This window comes from Mesocricetus auratus, unplaced genomic scaffold (assembly GCF_017639785.1).
Source record: "Mesocricetus auratus isolate SY011 unplaced genomic scaffold, BCM_Maur_2.0 Super-Scaffold_100009, whole genome shotgun sequence".
NCBI classification, from domain to species: domain Eukaryota; kingdom Metazoa; phylum Chordata; class Mammalia; order Rodentia; family Cricetidae; genus Mesocricetus; species Mesocricetus auratus.
This window is the reverse complement of record NW_024429193.1, coordinates 4,430,281-4,455,952: the sequence shown is the minus strand read 5'-3', so window position 1 is coordinate 4,455,952 and position 25,672 is coordinate 4,430,281. Positions and strand designations below refer to the sequence as shown.

At 44.9% G+C, this 25,672-nt stretch overlaps 1 protein-coding gene across 2 annotated transcripts in view; it reads right to left on the bottom strand.

Moving 5' to 3' along the window:
- Tnni3k (TNNI3 interacting kinase) overlaps positions 1 to 25,672 on the bottom strand; it is a 266,104-nt gene that overhangs the window by 74,726 nt on the left and 165,706 nt on the right. For both annotated transcript variants that reach the window (XM_040751553.1, XM_040751554.1), the window contains exons 18-20: positions 13,118 to 13,170; positions 12,773 to 12,825; positions 7,762 to 7,894 (exon numbers count right to left, since the gene is read on the bottom strand). In XM_040751553.1, the coding sequence (XP_040607487.1) occupies positions 7,762 to 7,894; positions 12,773 to 12,825; positions 13,118 to 13,170 (239 nt within the window). The remainder of the gene's footprint in view (positions 1 to 7,761; positions 7,895 to 12,772; positions 12,826 to 13,117; positions 13,171 to 25,672) is intronic.

Here is a 25,672-nt window from a genome sequence, read left to right as displayed (position 1 = left end):
CATGCAATCTGCATGGGGCTCAGGAAAGTAAAAAGAGTGGAGGGCAGGTGGGTTAGCTTTCCCTACTGAAGGAGGGACTTTCCTGCCCTTGGACATCAGGACTGGGGTTCTTAGACACACATACCCTGGAAGATACACAGTTATCCCAGTGCTTCTCGGTGGTTTAGACTTGGATTGAGTTACATACTTGCTTCAAAGTTGACAGACTGTCAAAATCATATGACCCAAGTTCCATCGTAACTTTTCTCTCATATCTATTTCTTATCTCTACTGTCCATGTGTCACCCATCAATCGTCCATATCACCTTTAGTCAATCAAATAAAAAACTAACATCTATTAGTCTATTTATAACTATCAATCATCTATCATCTATTTATCATGTATCTGTCTACTATCTATCTATCTACCTATCTATGTATCTATCTATCATTATCTATCTACTTTTCTTTCTTTCTACCTATGGTTATTTCCTATTGATTTTATGTCTATAGAGACTCTGACTTATACAAGGGCTGCGCCATCTGCTTCCAATTCTATTTAGATAGTATGCATTTGTAACCACGGCCTTGTATCCACCACCTCCTCCCTACTTAATTACTGGTGTCTTTGTCACATGTCTGAACCTTGCCAACTCTGCTTTCTGCTGCAATACCTGCCTCTTACAATTTCCATTATTTATTTAATGAGAAGTAATTTTGAAAGATACAATTCAGATGTGATATGGTCTAAGAATCCTTTCTACTCTTCCTTACTATCAGTCTGGCCAGGAAACCCCTTCAGGGAGCAGCCTTAGTTCTTCAGGAGTGATTATTTGAATCTGAAGTGTTCCTCACTGACTCTTGTTTTGAGCTGGTGGCGCAATTAGGGAGTGCCTTAAACCTTTAGGATATGGAGTGTAGCTGGGGGAACTGGAAGAACTCATCAGGAGTACCTTTAAATGTTAAAACCTGGACCCTGGTTCTGGCCTTGTTCTCTACTCTTGGTTTCCAGTCAAGTAGACGAGCTCTGACACATACTCTTGCTGTCTAGCACTGAGCCACTGTCCATGCCTCTGCTGCTACTGTGTGTGTGAACTGGATCACTGCCTACGCCTTTCTGAGTGTGTACACTGAGTCACTGTCCATGCTGTCCCCAGTATGCATGAGGAGAGTCACTTGTCCATGCCTTCCCCAACCCGATAGTCTAAAATCCTCCAAAACCATGAGTTAACATAAATATTCCTCCCTAGCATGTTGTGGTCAAGCTTTCTTTTTTTTCCTTTCTTTTTTTTGTGGCACGAAAGATACCGGTATAATTTGCTACTTTCTTCCTTGGTTTACTCTACACGGGTACCTTTCAGAGCCTCCTTCCTCCCTGTGAGTGGTTTGAAGGCAAGAGAAACACTTGGTTCCTCTTGGTGTCCTTATGCGGACAGATTCCTGGCCCACAAGGAAGCACTTGAAAATAATGACATTAGGAAATGTCCAGTGAGTGCTGACTGTCAGCCACTGTCCCAGCCCTCAGCTTGTTGAAGGCTATAAGTCATGCGGCCATGTGGATTCCTTCACCCTCCTGCAGCAGCAGCTGTGAAAGGCTCTCTTTTAGAAAACTAAGCTGGTACCAGCATTTTAAAATCCTTAGCTATATAAATAAATAAATGAGCTGAAACCAGCTCATCTAACAGCAGTAAGCAAGTGCACCTATGTGGCCCTACATACATCGAGACCTGGCAGCATCTGGAAGGTGACTGCCCTTGGGGACCTAAGCATATAGTGGACATGTACGCATGTGTGTGAGCATGCGTACATGTCCACTGGCCTTGCTGGCATTTGTAGTCTTGATTCTCCATGTGCTAGAAGAGATGGGTTTTCAATCCTCACTAAAATTTGGATTAAATGCTCAATTTGAACATGTGCTACTGAAAGAGACCCTCCCTAGTTTTGAGTTCCTGATTGCGTGTATCTACCACAGCCTCAGAGTCAATGCTAATGTTGGAGTCCTACTTTTAGATCTCCAGGGGGTGAACATGCTGCAGAATACAGTAGCATGAGCCCAGCATGATTGACAAGGCTGTCCCCAGCTACATTCAGGATGTGCTGCGTCTTGTAATTGAGTCGGATGCTTTTATACAGCTCATTGCTGGGCGTATGCTAGATGGCCTAAGCACGATGGTGCTATTAGAGTCTTGTTTCTTGATTCATGACCACTGCCCAATTCTTAAAAATTCATCATCACCATAAACGAATTCTCTTTACAATAAGACAATGTAAATGCTAATATCTGGAACAGTAACATCAGGCTGGTCTTAGGCAAGACTTCTAACTTTCATATTAGATAATATTTTCCCCCTGAAGAAGAGTAATTATTTCTGGAAGGAAGGGTCTTTAGCTCCTTCACATGATCATTTCAGGGTTCGTAAAGCTTATGCAAGAGAGAAAATTACAAGACTGAGGATCACCACACAATGAACACAACAATCATGGCGACGCGGAGAGGCAACACAGCACACTTAACTCAGAGCTAGAGAATTCGATAACGTTGTGGGGAAGAACTGCTTGATGAAGCCAGGAGAGACCTAACAATACACAAAGTCTGTATGATCAAAATGGGAGACAGGGATGCAGAAAAAGGAACCGACACGCCCCAGGTACAAGGGACGGGGAAAGCAAAGGGGGGGGGGTGATGGCCGTGACTACAGGACAAGCGTAGCAGGAGGAAGACCTGGTGCAGAAATCAGGGACATAGTTACAAGAGGTTTCTGGGTGGCTTAGTGTGCATATTTAATTCACAATTAGCATGTGTTAATTGTGCCCATTAACGAAATATGGCTGGTAACACACGCACGTGTCAAGCCGTTCACTGACTGAACTAGGGTAGCTAGAGCTTCTCTCTCTTTACTTCTCTTCATTTTTAGAGGCTTCAAAGGTCTCTCTCTGATGTCTTCATAAAATATGTAGCAGCTTCTTGTGAATTATAGTCTCTCTTGGTGTGCTTTGGAAAAACCACAACTTACTCCTTCTGTTTCCGTACTCATTACCCAACTTCCGTCGCCCTCCCTCCTTTCCTGCCTTCCTAAATCTGTCTTATTTCACAGGGCAGGATGCCATCCAGTTCCATCCGTTTTGCTGGAATGACAGGATTGCATTCTTCTTTATCACTGAGTGATATTTCACTCTGTCTTGCGCAGTAATCACATTCCCTTTATCCATTTATCTGCACACTGGCGCTCGCTCCGTATCTCAGCACCGTGAATGCTGCTGCCACAGCACAGAGATGCCAGGGCTTCTTTGGCGTGCTAATTTTACTTCCTTTCAGATATATGCCCCATGCAGGAAACGCAGAATAATATTGTGGCTCTATTTTTTAGTTTATCAAAGCACTTCCATGATGGCTGTAATAATTCCTATTCCTGTGAGAAGGTATCTAAGATGCCTCTCCTCTAGATCCCCAACAACGTTTGTTACGTTTTGAATTTTTGGTAAGGTCATTCTAACCAGTGTAGATGTACAGATATATAGGTTAAATCTATTCAGGGAGAAGTCACTTACATAAGAAACCGATGACCCACAAGTTCCTTCTCCGAGGATCCTCACCTAAACTGCTCTGTGACCGGACTGGAACCAAGAGAGCAAGCCTGTCCAAGATGCCAGACCAAATACCACATGTTCATGTACGCACCTGTGACCATGCCCAAGTGGGTGTGGTCAGCGACACAGATGCACCTGGGGATCTCTCTCTACAAGCCAGAATTGGGTTAATCCTCTTTACAGTATTTTCTTGATGGCTAAGGGTATTGGGAATTTTTTTCCGTGTAGTTGTTGGACATTTGTGGAGATGGTTTTATGACTTTTGTTATTGTGGGAACACAGTACAGATACCAGGGATTTCAAATGAGGGATACAATTCAGTTAAATAAAAAAATTAGAATGCTGAAACAAACAATTGGTGAAGAAAAGATAGTCAAAACTGGTGACAAGGATATTGCTATGATCTGCCCTAGGTGGGTAGCACAGTCACAGTCCACTTGCCAATCATGTTGAAGACCTATGATTAGACCCACTAATGCAAATCAACCAACCAGCCAACAACCAACCAAACAACAACCAACCCACCAATCAACCGTCAGCCAACATCCAATCACCAAACAACAACTAACCAACCATCCAATAACCCAGCCAAATAAAAAACAGCAACAACAAAACAAACACGACCCAACCAAACAGTACCATGTAGTGTTCTACATGCAAAACGGAGGAGGGATACACTCTTTAGAGTAGACGGGGATAAGTGGCTGCATTTCAGAGATATTTGGGAAATTTCATTTAAAATAACAGCAAATTGCAAAAGGAAAGTAAGAGGAAAAGGGAAGAGGGGACGAAGGAGAGAAGCAAGGAGAAAGTATGGAAGGAAGGATGGAAGGATGGAAGGATGGATGGATGGAAGGATGGAAGGATGGATGGATGGATGGAAGGATGGATGGAAGGATGGATGGATGGATGGATGGATGGATGGAAGGATGGATGGATGGAAGGATGCAAGGATGCAAGGATGGAAGGATGGAAGGATGGATGGAAGGATGGAAGGATGGAAGGATGGATGGATGGATGGAAGGATGGATGAATGGATGGATGGATGGAGGAACTCTCACAAGTGTCTAGATGAAGAGATGCAGGCAATCAACAAATGCCAGGAGAGGGAAGAGTGCTTTTTTCTCGAGTCTCGAGTCTGAGCCTCTTGATAGGTTACCCAGTCTCATGTGGTTATCCTCAGTGCAGGTTCATCTGAGCAATGCTAAACGAACTCAGACTGGAGGCATTGAAAAGGGGGAAATGAAGGGTGGGGATGACACAGTACAGACTCATGTGTAGCATTTTCCAACAATCAAACAAAAAAGTAACAAAATGTTATGCAAAGGTAAAAGTTTCATAGTGAAATCTAAAAATCACTTAACATTTGCCCAACACTACAAGTTCACAGAGAGAAAGCAGATCTAAGCAAAGGGGGAGGCACGGCGTTTCCCGAGAACAGTGTGACTTAAACGTGAATTCATCGTGAACTAGGGTGAATTAGGTCTAAGGACCAAATGCACTGTGCTTTGTTTCCCAAGCTTCGTTTTACGGAGTGGACAAGTTACCTCTGAAATCTATACTGGAAATAGAAGTGTCCCACATAACTAAAGTGAACTTCACGAAGTCGAAGACTAATGTTGACCGAGTGGCGGCCATTAAAATCGGGCAGTAGCGATATACGTGTGCACAGGGGTCAGCTTTGAGTGGATAAAAAAAGCATCAGAAACACATGTGCATCTTTTTGACTGATTTTTGACAAAGTGCTATAATAATTCATTGAAAAAAATGTAGTTCACTTCAACAAACCATACTGAAACAACTGGATGTTGATATTAGAAAGAAAAACCACAACTAAACAAAAAAAAATAACAAATTCATCCCACACTGTAGACCATAGACAAAGCAGACTTCATAGCTATGGAACCTGAGCCTGTCAAATCTTCATACAACATGTCACAGGAAAGCAAACAAGGTATGTGTGGATATTTTAGACAAGACTTATGATATATTAGTTTGATAAGAGGGATTTTGTAAGTGAAATGTCTCGGGTCTTTAAAGACGTTGCTGAGCAGACTGCAGATGAATGTCATTGCAACCTCACGCTGGATTCATCTAGAGTCAAAACGCTCTTACAACTAAACACTCAGACAATACGGAAACACCTCAGGAAAAACATAGCAGTGGATGACAAATATGCATATCAGTCTGCTATCAATACCAGTAATCGTAGATTATGCCCAAGATTGAATGGCCAAAAAGCTTTGTATTTCAGTGTATGTTGTCAGATGCTGCTGGGGGACTCCATGACAGTGTACAGGACACGGAAAATTTAATCTTTATGCCCAGAAGCCAGTCTCTTAATTTGAACAAATGTGTAAGAAAAATAAAAACAAGTACACAGGCTCCTGAACAGTTTTGGTAAATTCTCGTCGCCACAGCCCTAAACTAGAGTCTCTCAAGATGCCGCCAGCTGGCCTCTACACAGTCAAATTTATTACCCAGAAGTGAGAAATAATGGGTTATGGATAAACAAGGCAATGATTCCCTGTCTGAGCTGTTCTGGGAGAAGTAGTCCTCTAGACACAGAAATAGGGGCACTGCTTAAACCCACTGACTGTTAACCTAAAAAGACAGTTTTCTGTTAGGTCTCAGTAAATTTGACTCTGAGGATATTATAACAACAATTTAAGTGAAATGTTGTAGCTTGAACAAGGCAGGGGATGGAGGATGGTGGATGGTAGATAATTCCAAAATAGAAATTAGCAGCACCAGATGAATGGACTGACAGGGGGAATTAGGAAAAGGCAGCTGTGTGTCTCTATTAAAAGCCTGCACCTGGAATTAGAATGGAGTCATCAAATGCCCAAATATCTCTACAAGTATGCACCTTCAGGTAACAAGACAGCTAGGAATCATAGAAACATCCTTCAAAGGGTTTTGTTGGTCCAGTTCACAAGAAAGCCGGCTTCCTTAGCAAAGCAAGGGGTGGGTACATCGTTAGTTTGACTCATCAAACACACACAAACATCAGTTTGTGGAAAGCACCGGAACACCCCGGTAATAAGCACTGTGCAAACAGTCCAAGACCTGGGCACTCCCTCTGTACATCAACCACTGATAGGTATGGCGATCTTGGTTCTGCTTTTTAACAGGCTTTGATTTTTCTCTGTGGTATGCTGTTACAGGGTGATCATCACAGGGGCTGGCAATGCAATTCGTTCAGGATTCATGCCGAATTTTACTCTCTAGCTGGGAGCACAGGGCCTTTACATAGACCGCTTCGGGTCTAGTGTGAGGAGACAGGAGCATGTTGTAAACAGTAAGGCATGCAAACGGAGCTGGTCTTGAGTCAGGAGAAATGGCCCAGCTGTCAAGAGCCCTACTTCTGCAATCCTGAGGCCTGGAGCTCAGATTCCACCAGTCCTGTGTCAAGTCAAGCATCTGTGTGCACGCCTGCAAATCCTAACTCCTTGGAGGGTAGAAGAAGGAGGGTTGATGGAGCTGACTTGTCTCCAGCCCGGCGGAGATACTAGCCCCGGGTTCAGGCACAGACCCTGCCTCGGGAAATAGCTGTGATTGGGCGGGGACATTCAAGGCCCTCCTCTGACCTGAGTGTGTACCTGCACATGCATGTTCATGCAGTCGACCTTGAGGCTGTTTCATGCACGTTCTGCCTCTGATTAGATGTCTCTTCTCCACATCCTACATGTAGATTGAGCGTAATGTATACCATCAGTGATAATTAGGCTCACTCAAAAAGCCTGACTTTTTTTTTTAGAACATGTCACACCTAATACAAAATTATTAGGAAATGTGTTTTCAGTCCTGACAGGTTATTTCTGCACTGACACTTCCTCATTCTGAGACACAGATTTAAAAGACACCTTTAAAACCTAAGCTCTAAAGTGAACGACATTGGTCACTTGATCTGTCTGCACTCAGGGCAATTCGCTTGTTTTATTAGAAGTACATAAATCAGAACTTTAAACTTGAATAAAGGCTCTGTAGAGCTAGACACCTGTGTCTAAATCCAGAGTGAGGCCCTCGTGTTTTCCGAAAGGGATGATCACCCCCAACAATGCAAGATCTCTTGCCTCCACTAGAACAATTATCTTTGTAGCGGGGGTGGAGTGAAGGGGTGGGGGTGGGATGCTGTCCAAACTCTCTGTGAACTGCACTGGGAAACGGCTGCTCTGATGCGGCAGGTCCTACCTGGCTTGAGATGCGCGAAGGGGATTTCTCCCGTGAGGAGCTCCCACAGACACAGGGCGTAGCTGAAGACATCTGCCTTGATGGTGTAGCGCGTACACTGTGTGAACACCTCGGGGGCCATCCAGCGCAGGTTCTGCGTAGACCAAAGGTGACCAGAGTCAGCTTCTGAGCCAGCACCAGAGAAGGTTCTCCAATGCTCTCAGGCCGCATGGGCAGGAGGTGGCTGCACCCCTGCTCTTCACCAAAACAACGAACTTCGTGCGTCTTCTCGTGGGCGTCAGTTTCTCAAGAAAACACAAAACCGTTGGAAGATCATAAAACCTGAACTCTATATAAGACACCTGGGGAAAGGAGTGCAGATTGGGGGAATGGGGAGATGGGAGGGTGTGGGAGGAGGGAGAGGGAGAGGGAGCTTGGGATTGAAACGTGAAGCAACATTGTTTCTAATTTAAATTTAAAAGTTAAAAAAATAATAGACACCTCAACATTAGTGACAAACAAGTGCCTCACAGCTGTGGCTGTGTTTCATTCCTCTCTCTGATGTCAACCAACCACCATCTTTGCTCTAGGCACCCTGCAGGCTTCAGGCTTCAGAATCAGCCATCATGGGGCCATCCCCAGCAGGTCCCTTGGCTTGACTCACACACTGTGGGAGACACCTTCTCTTGTTTCTAAGTCTCTGGGTTCCAATTAAGCCAGTGACTAAATTAGGCCCATAACTGTGTTCTCATGACAGAGGACAGGGTGAGCCATGGAGAAGCCCCCCCAGTCTGCCTGTGATGGAGATTTCTCCCTGGCAGGATTAAGGCTCTGGAATATCCTGTATTTGATGTGAAGTTTGGGAATTCAGTTTTGGCGATAAATGGAAGCAAGGTAACAAATAAATTACAACACACACTTAACCTCTAGCTTCATCTATGCTGTAGTAGCAGGCTGCACCGTTTGTATGAGTGATCAGAAATACAAATAATTTCCTTTTTTTCCTTTTTGCAGTTCAAAGGCCAGAACATCAGTCTCTGCTCTAAGAAATGAATGTTGCACCTACGACTGGGTGGCTTCTCCCACCTCGGAGTTCCAGCTCTGAGGTCTCCCAGGTCTACATACATCCAGTCAGCGGACTTTCTAAACCACCTTTCTACGGGCAAGGAGGGGAGCGGTACTCTGTTCCTACCCTTGCCAAAGCCCTGTGTGTGGTGCTGCTTCTGATAATCCTTCTGACTGTTCTGCATCATGTTGAAATCATGTAGAATTAACTCCAACAACACCTTTATACTTGGCATTGTTACACATGGTTCCCCTGCAGGAGCCTCTGCATTCCAAAGAGCCTCAGCTCACAGAGGATGCGAGAGGTGTGTCCTAACAGGACGTGCCTATGATCTGGTTGATGGTGTTTGTGTTTGAAGCAGGGAGGTGGAGTACAAAATAATTAAGAAGCTTAGATACAGCTTTTATAACTAGTGAGAAATAAAACACCAGAATAATTTGAGGGGAGTGTTATCCTTAAAAGCTATGCTGTGATGCAAATTAATTCATTTCACTTGCTGAGGGTGAGATTCAGCTTAATTCTATCCACTCGACCTGGCTTAGTTAGAGGGAATCAGCTGTTTGCGCTGGAAACTCCTCTGTCAGAACAACTGAAAAAACCTCAATACTCCCCCCCCCCTTTTTGAGACTCAGAAGGTTGCCTCAGTGGAAAATTCCCCAAGGTCCCTTCCCCTAGACAGGGATCAAGGTCTGATTAGAAAGAACATCAGGTCCTGAGTGCTGATACAGGACACCAGCAGGCTGTAGAGATAAGTGTAATTCTGACCTTGTGGGTTCTCCAGGAAGGATGAGTTATGCCTGCGTTCTAACAATACCCCTATTGCTTGCCCAGATCTGCACCTGCAGTAGCTCCACTTCTTACAATACCCCTATTGCTTTGCTTGCCAAAAGTATGTATATAAAAAGAAAACTGCCCTAGAGCACACGCGTTCAGTTAGCTAAGCTGCTGGCCTGTGTAAACAATAAACCTCTTGCGGTTTGCATCCAACTGTCTGGTTATTGAGCTCGGGACTTCACCGGGGTATTCAGCCTGAAGCCTGCTGCTTACTTCAGGTCTTTCACAATCACAAGATGACAAGATGCAGGTACCCAAGACCCATGCAGACACAGCTTTTAGGGGAGTCACATACAGGCATTGTTTTTTAAATGAAAGATAATTTAAAATAGTGCACTCAGGGCTAGGGTCTGTGGATCAAGCTTTCTCTCTGTGCCTCAGGGTTTTAGATGAGGTTTGTGGATCCCTCCCCCAAAGGACATGCTCCACCCCTCTGCCACCCCATCACAGCTATGCTCACCCTCCCTCAAACGCCCATACCACTAGCTTTGAACATTCCAAGAGCCCCTCTTATTTCAGAGGCACTGGACCCACACTCATCTCTGCCTTCAACGCCTACCAACCATGAGGATAGTCTCCTTAACCGAGTCTCTTATAAAACACCACAGCATTTCACTCTTACCTATCGGTGAACCTAGCTCGCTCCCTGCATGATTTTACTGCTCTGATTTTTCTCTTGTTAACACTCTCGATCACATTTGTTTGTTCATTTGTTCAGAAACTATCTGCTAGGTGTGAAGAAGAGCTGACTTAGTGCCTCTGTGTGGGAGCCAGAGGCCGATGACTCCGTCTCTTTGCACCTCACCTGCTGAGATGGGGGCCTCTCTAGAAACCTGAAGCTCACCATTTTGCCTCAACTGGCCTGGCACAGCCAGTGAGCCTCAAGGGGATCGCCCATGCCTCCATCCATCGAGCACTGGAGTCTGGCATGTTACGTGAGCACTGGGGATCTAAACATGAGTCCTCATGCTTAGTACGGGGAGGCATCTCTGCAGTCCCCAATGTAGGCCGTTGCAAACCCACAGGCCTTAGACTGTGTGGGTTGAGATGTTGCTGAGAGACTATGTGAAATCTAAGGGGTGGTTGTACGTTCAGACGTGCACTGAGTCTGGTGCCCCCAGGACACACCGGTCAGTGTGTTGATGCTGGAGAGCAGCAGACGCCCTAAGAAGCAGGGCTGGTAAAGATAACTGGTGTGCACCTGGGGTCCCGACAACTCGTTAGGAGGTGTTGTTATCATTCCTGTAGCCCCCTCACGAGCTTGTGTGCCAGCAAGGCTGAACCCTCCCCTTTCCTGGCTTCCTGTTTTACTTGGCCATGGGAGCGCAGCACACACTTGCTGACACTGCTGCTGTACATTTCTAGGATGTGGGCCATTGAGAGTCCTCACTGGGAGGCAGCAGCAGGCTTCCTGGCCTTCGGGCCAACCACACTGCGAGGTAAGTAGATTGCTTTTCTTTATAACATGCCTAAACTTGGGTGTTTCCACGGAGCAATGGGAAATTGAGCGCCACTGGCAGAACTGGAACATATCGGCACGTTTGCAGACTCGTGGTGCGATTCCCGTCTTCCTCCCTCCATCCTTCCCTCTGTCCCTCTCTCCCCTCACACGACATGTTGACCATGTCAAGCTGCTCGAAGTTTCCCGATACAGCTCGGTTTCTCATTCACCCCTTGCCCTTGCTCATCCTGCTCCCTCTGTCTGCACGCCCTTCCCTGGACCCCCATCTCCTGAGGAATCCCTGTTCACGCTGCCAAGCTCTCGCGATGCTCTGTGGAAAACTCCCAGGGTGCTTTAAACCTGCTTGCTCATCCCCGTGCTGGCCCCACCTGGCAAATGAGCTCATTGCAATCAAGAAGCAAACTCATTTCCTGTTTCACATTCCTGTCCCTGTGAGCAACTCCTGACACAAGGCAGGACCTCCGTAAATGCTTGTCGAGTGTGAATCAAGAGTGTACACAACAGCAGGGAGAGAAAAGTTGGGGGGGGCACATTCCTGGTGTGGTGAGTCCTGCCTGGGGCCCTCACCACACTGTGCTGGTATGAAAAATGTCTCCTCTTGTGAGGCTTGGGATGTGCAGGTGCCCAGCAGGATTGGGGGCAGGGGGGCAGATGGGTGGTTCCTGTGCTGATACAGGAAGCTTGAAGCATCTTGGGGTGGCAGAGAAAGTTACAAAGGGACCCTTGGATCAGAAAAGAGTGAGACAGGCAGAAAGTGCCCAGGGGAGGAGATTTGGATTGCATTTTGCGGGCGCTGTTGAGAGTGCATCATAGAACTGTCCCGCCAGCCGGCAACATTAGCAGAGGTGATTGAGCAATGGGGACTCACCCATTACCCATCACTTTGCTTTCAAATCATGAGGCAGTAGGTGCAAACACTGAAAATGTAAGAGAAAAAGAAGCTACAGACAGAAGCATTGAGTAATGAGTGCAGCAGGCAAGGGAAGGGGCAAAGCTGACCCGGGGAGGTGTCAGATAACCTCAGGAGTCCAGGGAGAAGAATGGCTGCCTGTATGGAGGAGTGAAGTTGGGGCAATGGGATAGACAGGGATGAAGTGAGTTGCAGGCAATCTGGGAACGTTTACTACTGTCCCACACTGTAATTTATGTTTTGCTGAAGCGTTAACACCTGCCTGTAGGACTTGTTACCTGGTAACTGACAGGGAGAGCCATGAGTCCCGAGCAGCAAACGCTGCTGAGCCATTGGTCCACACCGGCTCGCACTCCCACTGTATATGCTCGTTACCATGGCAGTCAGTGACCAGTGCCTGCCAGTGCTTACAGGTCAGGTTCGGAAAAGGTGTGCTGAGATCTTATCTGCAACATTGTCTAAGTAGGGGACCCCTCAGATAGTTACTTTGGAGCCTAAAGCTTACCCTGACGTCTAGACAGCAACATTTCCTGGCTAAGGCTTCTCCTGAAAGCATGTGTTGAGATCTTATCTGCAACATTGTCTAAGTATGGGATCCCTCAGGTAGTTACTTTGGAGCTTTATGAAAATGAAACCCTAAAGCTTACCCTGACCTCTAGACAGCAACATTTCCTGGCTAAGGCTAACTCCTCTCCCCTTCCTCCCACACTGAGTTAGCACACATTTTAATTGCTGAACAAGGAACAAGAAAGCCACAGACCCCTGGCTGTTTCGTCATGTTGTCTTCATCCAGGGACTGCAGAAATCTCGACTCTAGAGGGAAGAGAAAACAAGTCCGTGTCAAAGGAAGCATCCCAATCCCGGGGTCCAGGATCACAGCAAAACTCCCAAGACCCGGGAAGCTCTTATCCCATTCAAATTTTCATTTCCCTCTTTACAGCCTTGACAGCAGAGGAGAAAATGCTAAGTGCCAAGGGCATGCCTTCAAAGTGCAAGGTCTAACTGAAACTTAAACAGAAATACCAACGGTGTGAAGTCTAGGTCACTCTACAGTCGCAGAAAGAAGAAAGGATGTTGTTTGGGGCTGTGTTTCTGGGCGTCTTACCTCCGAAATCTGCCACCACAGCATGGCCGTCCTCGTAGAGAAGAATGTTGTGACTGCAAAAAAAAGAAGTGGAGTCCGCGTGAGCTTTGTTGAACTTTTTTCCCCCTCAGGCCATCACTTTTCCGACCACAAAGATGCAATGTGCTGCCTCTGATGCTCTCGGTTGCCGTTGATTCAGGAAAGGGATTTACGAAGTGTGGGTCATGGGCTGGCTCCCATTGACAGTAGTGTGAAGGGCACCTCCTCCCGTGCCCTCTAAGCTTGTCAGCAGGCCTTGTTAGTTGTGTGTGTGTGTGTGTGTGTGTGTGTGTGTGTGTGTGTGTGCCTGTAAGCTGCTGTGTCTCTGTGAGTGGGAGTGTGGCTCCTGTGTATGGAGGAAGTGTGAGTCTCTGTGTCTGAGTCTGTATCACTGTGTCTATCTGGGTGAGCTGCTGATGCAGCCTCCTCAGCCTCTGGAACTGAACATTCCTCCCCTGCCTGGAGAGTGAATGCTGAAGCCCAGCACCTAAGGATGCTTAGAAAAGGAAAGAGAGGAAATCTCTTCAACAGCAGCATTGCTAAGATTTATGAGAGGATGGGTACCAGCTTTCATCCCAACATCCTCTGAGCGCTGATGCCAATCTGCGGTAAACAGCCTCCCCAGAGCATGGCATTTGAGAAGAACGGCCTCACACAGTCCTGCTTGAAAATGCAGCCATGGGTAGACAAGGTGTGGGGTGTGCTAGATTTGGAACTGGCTGTCTTGCAAGCATGGTGATGGTTCAAGGTAAGACAGCAGTGAATATGCCATTCAGAGTGGTCACTTGAGTTAGAATCCTGGGAACCACGTGGCAGAAGGATACGACGCAATCCCGCACGCTGTACCCTGACCTTCGAATGTGTGTTGTGACCTGTGTATGTGCATCTCCTGCCAAATCACCATCACTAATTACATGTAAAGCATTTTTTAAAAAGAAAGATACAGAGGACAGCTTGGACCTGAGATACCATTTTAATACAGCAGAGCACATCTAAGGCCTGTTAAACTACGGTTTACAAAGTGAGCGAGGTGCTAAAACCAGTCTTACAGGACTCTAGAAGAGCAGGAAAGACCATCAGATGTTCTTAGCATAAGGGAGGAGGGAACCATGTGAGGATGACGCACGTGTCAATCAATCAGCTTGGTTGCTGTCACCATTTCTGTGCACACATTGGATGTCCGTAAATAAATACAGACACCAGCATCATGTGATACTTTGTAAATATGTAGATCTTGAGTTTTGTCAATCTTTTCTCCATAATACTGAGAAAAGTATCCCTTTGTGAGGCAGATCTAAGTCAGGGCAATTTGGGGGAGGTCATCCCTCCTACACACAGAGGTCTGGCTTGTGGACAGCTTATAGAGAAGCACACATCCCACACCTAAAGCTCAGTGGTCATTGAAGCAGAAGAGACAGAATGATTTTAAGATCCAGAGTACTGTGAAACCGCACCTTCTAGAAATACAGTCTCATTAACGTAACTCCTAATCAAGATGTAAACAAGGACTACAGTTTTGGGGTATGGACCTAATGTCAAGTCTGTGTTTGGCTCATGCAGGAAACATTCCCAAAACAGGAGGTAGATATCTTGGTTTTGATACTAAGAACTGGACCATCCTCACAAATTTATGTGATGCTTCCTGGTGTTCCTTTGCAAGCCTTTTGCATTGTGAATGAGCTTGGAGGGTATGCATACTACACTTTATAGATGCTAAAACTGAATGTGTGTTCCAAGTGACTTCAGCCAAGGTGGCTGAGTACAGCAGTATTCGAGCATGTCAAAGCAGGCAAATCCGAGGTGCTATTTTAGCCCCAAATTACAAATTCGTAGGTGTGATGAGGACAGTGTTATTATAACCAAGAAATCTCAGACCAATAGGAAGATCACACGTAGATACAAGGCTCACTCGACGAGCTGTGCAGCCCACGGCCTGTCAAGGGAGTGTGGGTGTTAAAATTCACCCAGAACACTTAAATATATGTTGAACGGAGTTCCACCAGCCACAGTAAAATCATGGGTAGCCCTTGCCAATTATTTTACTGCTAATTCCAATCAGTGAGGGGGAAGAGCAGTGGAAGCCTTGTCTTTAACAGAACAAACTTTCCTGGAAAGTTTTGCAAATGGAGTTATTCTAGGTAACCGCACCCAAAGGCCATGGAAACTTAGCATGCATCCCCGATAGATACAAGCCTTGAGGCAGTGCTGCAGAACCAAAGCCGTGACTCTAGAGCACCATATACTCACAATCCATTTGTTTAAACTTCTTTTCATGTAAATATATATTACTAAGAATATCAACGTCAGCTAACTAGACTTGTGGTGGAATGGTTAAAAAACATTCCTCTGTGAACGAAATATGACACCTGACCAATAACACCAAACTTGGGGTTGAATATGCCCGGAGAAGATTTGGTCTTGGTAAATTATGGTAGGGGAGGGAGGGTATCTGTAGCAAGGACTGAGTCTTGTTCATTCATGATACTCTAGCATCTTTACTATGATGTTTAACATATATGGATGTTCAATACATACTTATTGAACAAATAAGCTGTGGTGGGCTAATCTGTTTGTACACTATCAACATGTGCCACTTGGATTTGGTTAATAAAAAAGCCAAATGGCCAGAAGCTAGGCAGGATTTTTGGAACAGAGAAGATGCTGGGAAGGAGGAGGTCATCGGTCAGATGGAGAGGAAGCAGGACATGCAGGAGGAGAGGTAGTAGACTCCAGCCACATGGCAATATGTAATTTAATAGAAATGGGTTAATTTAAGTTATAAGAACTAGTTAGAAACAATTTTAAGCTATTGCCAAGCTTTCATAATTAATAAGACATCTCTGTGTCACATTAGGGAGTTGGCTGGCAGGAAAGAAAAAACCTACAATACACACTCTACGACTACAGAAAATAACCACAATTTGATGGAGTAAAGGTCATATCCTGGAATAATTTAGTGCCTGATAAATACCACTCATCACTTGGCAAATGAATACTTAAGAATCCAGAGAATGCTGAGGTGTACAGAGAGCAGGGATAATCTAGCTTAGTTCTTACAGAAAGGGTGGAAGGCTCAGAATTTTCGTGAATCAACACAGACCAGAGAGCTAGCTGCAGATTTCGTTTCCTTTATGTTAGGTTGTCATCTCAGACATTAGAACAGTCCATGACAAATAGTCAGTGGTCAACAAGTACGTGTTTTATGAGTCGTGCCTATGTGCTTCCCCCCAAGACATGACATTTGCTTGCGTTCTGTTCGCCTGTCACTCTAGAAGATGCAAAGTGTGCGAGTTATAGATTTCCTCTTTCATGGAATTTATAATCTCCTAGTGAAAACAAAGACGGATGTTTTCAAAGAAAATAGCACGGGTGAAGAAAGGGATTAGCTTTGAGGAACGACATGAGGAGCAGTCAGCTATTCCATCTACAAACACATGGTGAGGCTTTGTCAGGCTCGGGGAGATTCTCGTCTGTGAATCAGGCAGGCTGAGGCTTGCTCTGTAGCGAGGGCACAAAGAAGGACCTGGAATCTTGGGGACAGCCTGGGCGAAGGTAAGAGTTGTGTGTGAGAGAGGAATTGTAGAAGTAGACCTTCTCAGCCAAAGAGAACACACTAGAAAACAATGACATATTTGCCTAAAAGGAGCCTTGCCTTGTGAAGACCAGAGATCACTTCTGAATACCAGCAGCCCAAGGGTTGAGTATGCCCAAAGAGCAATGCATGTGAAACCCTGAAGCCAGCTAGGGCCTCAGAGTTGCCATCACTGTCACTAATGAGGCTGACTTCATTTAAAAGGCACAATAAACTGTAAGCTTTTAGCAATTTGTACAGAGGCGGTAACGGAGAGGAGAGAAATACAGACAGAAATGGCAAGTGCTTCCGCAAGGGATTTAGCAGGCCCAAGCATGGAAAGTGGTGCCAACAGTTTCTGCCTTCTCCTTCATTCCCTCTGCTTTGTAAACTGCAAACAGTTAGATTAGACTCCTAATGCTAGCCACCAAGGCCTACTCCCTTATTTGGACACTTCATCCTCCCTCCTAAGGCTGACCATGAAGGTCCAGCTACCAAAGTATTGAAGTCCAGCAGTCAAAAGTCCCTTTTGGGATACTGCAATTAACACGTCCAGTCAAAATTAACCAACACATCTTAATGCAGGCTTCCCCTTTCTGTTTATAAACTGCCATTTGCCAATGGGTCACTTCTGTCTCCTCTCTATCCAGAGCCAGTCCCTAGTCCCTCTGAGGCAAAGACCCTTCCCCCCCCCCATTCCTCTTTTTTCTCCCTCATCTTCTATCTCACACATTGTCTCTTATTCCCTGGGGGCAGTAAATCTGCTTTGTGCTGAGAACTTGGTCTTGAGATGTGCATTTGCGACTTCCAGGTCCTTTTACCAGCAAACAGCTCCTGTGGTAAACAACTCTGGAGTCTGCATTTGAAACCTTTCTTGCAGGTGAGAAACAGACAGAGGACCAATCAGATGCCCCACATCTCTGCTGCTAAGAGGAGAAAAACAACAGTCAGTCACACTTCAGTTTTCAAAGTCAACCCGACCCCCATGGAAGACCCTTAAATACTCAATTTCAATAGATGAGGTGAAGGGTCAAGGGGAACTGAACTAGTCCATCTGTGTGTGTATCAGTGGGGGGGGCTCAGTAAACACAGGCCAACCCCTCTCCTCCTCCCCAGAGCTGTGTTGAAGTCAAGGATCCACAAAAAAATGCAGATAAACGAAAATCTGTTGTTACAAAGACCTGGGAAACTACTCTAATATGGTGCCAGATCCTGGAAGCCATTAGCAGCATTGGAAGCTAGAAATAAAAGACAATGCTGGGAATTCTGGGTTTTCTCCCTCCCTACTCCCTGCAGAGCACTCCTGAGGCTTAAACACAGGGCGCTTTGTCCAGGATAAAGCCTCTCCTGTGCTAGGTAAAGGCTGTCTTCGGAAGGAGGGTGGTGCTTACAGCAGCACCAATTTTACTGTGGGAGATTTTCGTCCCCCTCTTAGCCATAGAGAGTTTCTCCTTCTATCCCCACTGTCTGATCTTGCAAAGCTGCTGCTATTTTAACCGAATGCACGGTTTCACCCCGCCTAAAACAATCTTTGTTCCTCCAGCTACACTGGTGCTGCAGCGTCTGGACTTGGCACCAGCTTCGTCTTTAACCATGACGCACAGGAAAGTCGATTGTTTATGTAGCAGAAGTGTTTGTCTCTTTGAAGTGCCCGTTCCGCGTAGATTACTCCCCCAAAGCTCTTTAACCTCAACAAGGCATACGCTTTACAGAATATAAAATATAACCCAGGGCTAGATTTACTCCATCCAGCTAAGCCAAGAGAGTAGAATCCACGCTCTGACCTTCACAGCTTTCTAGCTAGTAACACAGTCTCAAAGAATAAGCTAAGCTGTCTGCAGGTAGGTGTGTGTGTGTGTGTGTGTGTGTGTGAGAGAGAGAGAGAGAGAGAGAGAGAGAGAGAGAGAGAGAGAGAGTCAGTCTTTCATGAGTTTCCTCTTTGCTAAGAGTGAATAGAAGCTAAATTTCACTGGTTTCTTTCCCATAAAGGAAAATTTTCTTCAACCTCAGAACTGAATTAATTTAATGAAGCCATTATGTGAGGACCAGGAGTCTTTTCATTATAATTGCCTGTATTGAAAATTTATCTAAAGTGCTCAAATGATTCATAATCAGTTGGTTATGTGCTGTAGCCCAATGCTAATTGTCACTATTAATCAGACTGCTCTGATTATTAGGCCATTTCCCAATTCTGATTTCCTCCCAGATCTGGACGGACATTGACGGTGAGTCCTAGAAGGAGCAAGGTGACTGCTAACTCTCACTCCACTGCCATTAAGAGCTTTCAAAAAAAGTCATTAAAAATGTGTAAATATTAATTTAGCTTTTTTTCACTGTTTTTGTTGTTTGTTTTTGAGTTACAAAGTCACGTAATGGCCTGTTTCAGTCGCTGCTAACAAACACTGGTTTCGGGGCACCACAGACCAACTCTCAGTGTCCTTATTTGGATGACTGTCCTGATGAGTCAAGGCAACAGCAGCACCAAGCTCCCCAGACGTGCCGCCGGCCAGCTTTCCGAGGTATCCCTGAAGGTGATTAACTCATGATTGAAGAACTGGCAACGGGCGGGCCTGGAAGCATTCCAAGGGTTAAGTCAGTGGAAGCAATTAGGCTTCATTTTCAGTCTTGCCACTGCTGTGAAAGTCATTAGTTTACAAACACATCTTCCTGACAAGCCATCCTTCACAGCCTAAGCTGAGGAGTCCAGGATCCCCCACCATCCCGACTGCCTGTCTGTCTGCCTGTCTGTCTGCCTGCCTGCCTGCCTGCCACACCTCTCCTTGCCTGCAGGACTCGGAGAGATGGCTGGGTCTCTTCCAAGTTTTAGGCTTCTTACTGGGGAGTCCTACCGCGGTGACCTTCAACACAGTCCAGTCGCGCTGCTCCCTACTGAGCACGGGTCTCGTCAAGCCGAATGTCACATCAGACGGGACCCAAATGCCCTGACCCCTCTTTCCAGTGGCTCACGTGTAGCGCAGCACGCACTGAACCAACCTTTAATACGCAACCTGCTCACAGCTGCTTGCTTTGCAATTTTGTGTCTTTTTGTAAAAAACTATTTTGGAGTCACCTAGAGAAGTTCTTGGTAGCTACATGTATGTTGTTTCCACGGCTTCATTTTGTTCAGTTCGATATCTTTGTGCCTCCAATTTGTGGCTTGAATGTCCCTTTGAATGTGGCCTCCCTTTGTCCTTGTCTCTCCCTCCCTGTCTCTGTGTTACACACACACACACACACACACACACACACACACACACACACACACATCACACTGAAAAGGCAGTATGCTGGTCTGCCCTGTTACCCGACAAGAGTGCACTCAGGCAGCACTCGTCTGTCTGTCTGTCTGTCTGTCTCTCTCTCTCTCTCTCTCTCTCTCTCCTCATCTCTCGTCTTCCTCTTACTCTCTCTCCTCTTCTCCCTTACCTTTCTCTCTCACGTCTGTCTCCTCCCTTTCAGTCTCGCTATAATAAACTGTGGTTAATATGCTCTCCATGGCTTGTGCTCCGTCCATCATGCCGATCCTGGTTCGTTAGGGCACCAGTCCTTACTCCATAATTAACAACACACACACTTTAGTCCTTTTAGCTATTTAGGCAGTAACTAATGATCCAAACCATTCCCTTCATGGTATAATTTCTGGGTTTGATCTTCAGCGTAACACAGAAACAGACTTGAGATCTTTCCTGGCGTGCACTCACAGATGCCCGTGTGCTGGCTGGGCCCTTGGGGGCCTTCTTGACTTGAGCTGTGTGGTGGTTTGAGTAAGAAGGATGCTCTGAGGTGTCATGTATCTGAACGCTCTTTCCCCAGCTGATGGTTGTTTGGAGAGGCTATGGAGAGGGATGACCCTACTGGGGGAAGCACATCCTGGGATGCGGCGTTTCTGAGAGTTCATGCCTCACCCCTTCCCAGTTCACTCTTTCTGCTTCAGGTTTACGGCTGGAGAGGTGGCCTCTCAGCTTCTTGCTCAAGCTGCCTGCTGTAGTCAGATATCCAACCTGCCCATACCTGTAGCATTGACCATGCCCGTTTGGGCTTGGTCACAGGTGAGGATGTGATGGAGGGCAGGACTAGATCTGGGGTCATGGACCCCAGAGCTCTTCTCTTGCTGTTGATCGGGTCACAGGGAACAGTCTGGGAGGATCCTTGGAGCAGGAACCTGTGGTCACCTACCTCTTGTGTAAGTGCAATCTCCCCAGATAAACTTCACTTAACCTGTACTGAGTCTAGTGAATCTTGATTCCCATGCAGTGTCTGGTGTCAGAAGCGTGATATACCATGGTGGATGACATAACATTTCTCCTCATCATGAGGTTTTTCCAGTTCAAACCAAACCTTGATCAACTTTGATGGTATCCATAGCTTTTCTTCTCCTGTAGAAACAAAGGCGAAACCTCTACCCCAATATAACGAGTATCCTGGTTTCTATACTGAGGTCAATACATCCTTCAAGTACACCGGCTTATTTAGTTCAGAAGGTTTTTTCTATTGCCCAGTGTCTTTCTGTGACTGTTTTCCTATCTAATTAGCATTAAGAAAGTTTAATGCTAGTAAAGCATTATGTAATCTGTGTTTGGGGGTCTTTGTTCCCCTTGCGTGTTTATAGAGCATTTCCTTTAAACTGCAATTAGATCTCTCAACCACTGCCTATCCTGTAGGATTGTGTGGTTTACCAGATATATGCTATATGTTATAATATTTAAAAAGCTGTTCCAATTTTCTGGAGACATATGCTGGAGCATTGTCAGTTTTTATTTGTGCAGGTATACCCATAACAGCCATCATCTCTAATATGTGTGTGATAATAGAATCAGCCTTTTCAGAGCTCAGAGCAGTGGCCATTAAAACCCTGAAAATGTGTCTATTATGTGGTGTACATATCTTAATTTTCCAAATTCTACAAAGTGAAACATATCCATTTGCCAAATTTATGTATACCTTTGGGATTACTGCCTGCTGTTAGCAGAGTTTGGTTATAGAAGTAACAAGTAGAACATTTCTTTACTATTTCCTTGGCTTGTTATCAAGTTATGGAAAAATCCCTTTTTAAACCTTTGCTATCCACAAGGTGTTTTTTTATGAAATTCAGAGTCTTCTACACACTTTCTATTAATAAACAATCAATCTCATCATTGTCTTGTGCTAGAGGACCTGGCAGACCCAAATAGGATCTGATGTGTGATGATATATATATATGTATGTATATATGATGAGTCCTATTCCTGATAGTTTTTTGCAATTGTATAAACAATGAAGTTAATTCTGTATCATCAGGAATGAATTCAACAGTTTCAATGTGTAAGACGACTGTCTCTGAATATTGAGAGTTGGTAACTATATTGAGAGGTTTTGTAAACTCCATAAGTACCACTAGAATGGTATACAATTTTGCCTTTTGTACAGAGTAATAAGGGCTGTGAACAGCTTTACTTATATTTCCCGATTTATAACCTGCTTTATCCGATTTGTTTGCATCAGTGTAGAATGTAGGGACTCTAGAGATTGGTGTTTTTCTTACAAAAGGTGGAAGGATCCAAATCACTTTCTTTAAGAACTTTATTCTCTCACTTTTAGGATAATTGTTGTTAATAGTTTCCAAAAAGTCACTGCAAGCTCTTTGCCAGTATTCATTATCTTTCCATAAGGAGGAAATTTCCTCATTAGTTAAAGATACTGTAATTTCTGTTGGGTCCCTTCATATCAGCTGACAAAGTCTTAATTTATCTTTTAAAATCAAATCAGAGATCTTTTCTATATATATTTTTAGTTTTTCATTCTGTTTATGTGGTGGAACTATCCATTCTAATATAATATCTTCTCTCTGCATCAAAATCCCTAAGGGTATTCTCTAGATGTTAATACAACTAGAATACAGTCCATTTCTGGATCCACGTGGTCCACATGTTTTTAGTATTCTCCTTTTTACCCATTTTAATTCTCTTTCAGCTTCAGCTGATAGTATTTGTGGACTATATAAGTCCTTTTCCCCTTTTAGGGCCATTTTTAATTTTTGCAAATCATGCCCTTCTACTCCAATAATCATCTGTAGTTGAGAAATCTCTCCTAGTGGTGTTTGAAGGTCATTAAGAGTCTGGTAACAGTCTTTCCTGATCTGACTTTTTGTGATCTAATTTTTTGGTAGATCTATTTTATAACTTAAATAATTGATAGAATCTTCTCTTTGTATTTTGGGGGGCAATCTGTAATCCCCAGCAAGGCAAAATTTCCTTTACTTTCACAAACATCTTTTCTAAGGTACCTCCCTTAGAACCAGCCAACAATATATCATCCATATAATGGTAAATTATGGATTATGGAAATTGTTTATAAATTATTTCCAAAGGTTTTTGCAAAAAATATTGGCACAGGGTGAGACTATTTAACACCCCCTGTGGCAAGACCTTCTACTGGTATCTCTTAACCAACTGAGAATTGTTATAAGTAGGCACTGTGAAGGCAAATTTTCCCTGTCTTTTTTTGAAGAAGCAATATTTTAGATAAATGACTATAATAGGCCATTCTTTAAGTATCAGAGAAGGCAAGGGCATACCAGGCTGTAGAGAGACCATTGGCTGAATTACTTTGTTGGTGGCTGTTAGGTCTGTAAGCATTAACCATTTTCCAGTCTTTCTGATAACAAATACAGGAGAATTCCTAGGGCTGGTAGATTCTTCAATATGTCCAGCACTTAGCTGTATCTGAACCAGCTTTTCTAAAGCCTCTAGCTTCTCAGAGTTCATAGCCCATTGCCCTACCCAGACAGGTTCATCTGTTAGTCATTTTAAGGGTAGGGATTTTGGTTCCTTTGTAAGTCTGGCACTTGCATTCTGTTTATATACAACCTGGATGGTTGGTATCTGTTTTCTGTAATTTTTCCACAACCATGAGCTTGTTTATGCTTAATATCTGATACTGGAGGAAAGCAAATCTGGGTATTCCATTGCTGCAATAGATCATGACCCCATAGATTTATCGCTATACAGCCACATATGGTCTCAGCCTTCCTCTTTGTCCTTCTGACACTATACACTCAGCCCATTGCTCCTGATAGCACCAAGCTTTGCCCACAAGAAAAGGTTGGACACTGATAACACTCCTTCTAGGGTCTGTTCTCTCCTCAGCTAATGGCCTCTTTGGGAAAGAACTGCCCCTGCCTGGACCGCTGACTTTGGACATGCTGTCCTACTGTGCTTGCAAGAGATAAACTTACAAGTTTGCTGAAACTTGCCCAACCAAGGTAAGACAGCCTTTCTACCTCCCTGCTTCCGTGTCGGTCAGTCAGATATTCTAGGCCTTAGTCAAAGCTGGTTGTCCCTATGCTGCTGTGAGACTCTGGGTGACTGTCCAGGTAGCCTGCTGTCTCTGTCTTCACTGCACCTTTTGGAAGTTGCTTCCCTGCACTTCCTGCCTACCCTAGTATTGTTATTCTCTTTCTCAGGTCTCTGATGAGGTTGAAGATTAGAGTGTCACAATTATTGTTCTCTCTTCATAAATAGAAATATTAGGTACAAGACTTAACCTTTCCAGCTTAGGACAGCTCTATAGCAGTCTCTGTCATGCCTCTACCCTGGGACTGGATATGTGGTTCTTGCCATTTGCTCTAGTTGCTTCACTGGCAATAGGTCTTAAGTGTGTGTGTTCTTACTTTTCCTCCTCCTAGAGCACACTTGATAGTTGCTTTCTTTGTATACAGTTTTGTATCAAGCCTAAATCCTTCTCTTTAGACTAAAATGGGAATTGTAGTGAGATAGTCACCCTGCCTGTACCTGTAGCTCTGACCACAGCCATTTGGGTGTGGTCACAGGTGAGGGTGTGACAGAGGGGGGACTAGATCTGGGATCGAGGACCTTAGAGCTCTCTCTTGTTGCTGGTTGGGCCTCAGGGAACAACTTGGGAGGATGCTTGGAGTTGGAACCTGTGGCGGTCACCCACCTCTTGTGGAAGTGCATTCTCCCCGAATAAACTTCGTTTAACCTGTACTGAGTCCCGTGAATCTTGATTCCTACACAATAGACTATCACTTTGAAACCATAAACCCCAAATAAGCTCCTTCTTCTTTCAGTTGCCTTTGCTTGTGATAGTCTATCACCTCAACAGGAAAGTAACTAATAAGGCTTTCCACAGGGACCTGGTCACAGCTCTGAGAAACACCAAGCTCTGCTTCAGAACCAAACAGGGACTTTGTTCCATTTCTTAAGTCCCTGTCCCCATTTCTCCCCCTTGGACCTCACCATTACCTATCCAAAGGCTCTTTCTGTACCCACAAAGTACTCCAGGATTCCTTCTGTGTAACCCCATACTCAAGGTCTCCTAGTGTGCATGAACAATTCTTTGCTGCTCTTTTGCAATATAAGTAGAGCTCATGGAAATCCCTTATGATTTTATGTCACCAGTGTCCTCTGTTCTTGTCAAGCTTAGGTTTCCCTGTTAATCCCCTGGAGACATTGACCATTACCCTTTCATACAGCACCATTCTGCAAGTTTTTGTAAGGGTAGAGTTGACTTAGCGTGGTTTCAGGCCGACTGAATTTGTTTTCAGAAAGTGCTTGTTCACTGTCTGGCAGCCCACAGGTGGTCAGGGATGGCAGCACACAGGCCCAGATACGATCTTGGTGAAGGAGAAACAGCTTTCTCAAAGCTCAGAATCATGAGCTTCTAAATACCAGAGGCCTGATTTCACTCAACTCTTGGAAACCGTGGAAACGGGACACTCCAATAAACGCAAAGGATTGCAAAGCCTTGACTCCCCCTAAAACAAACTTCCATCCGCAGGTAGAAGCATATTTGAAAGTCCACTCCAAAGCCCGTGGATTTGCCCCAATGCCAGTGGGACTGAAGATGTAGACTATGAGATCTATATCACGCCTCAGCCTGTTTATTGAGGGGGACGTGAATGAGCACATGCCCCTCACTCAGCGTTGGCTTGGAATGCGAAATGAAAGTGGGAGAACATGCCAACGGAG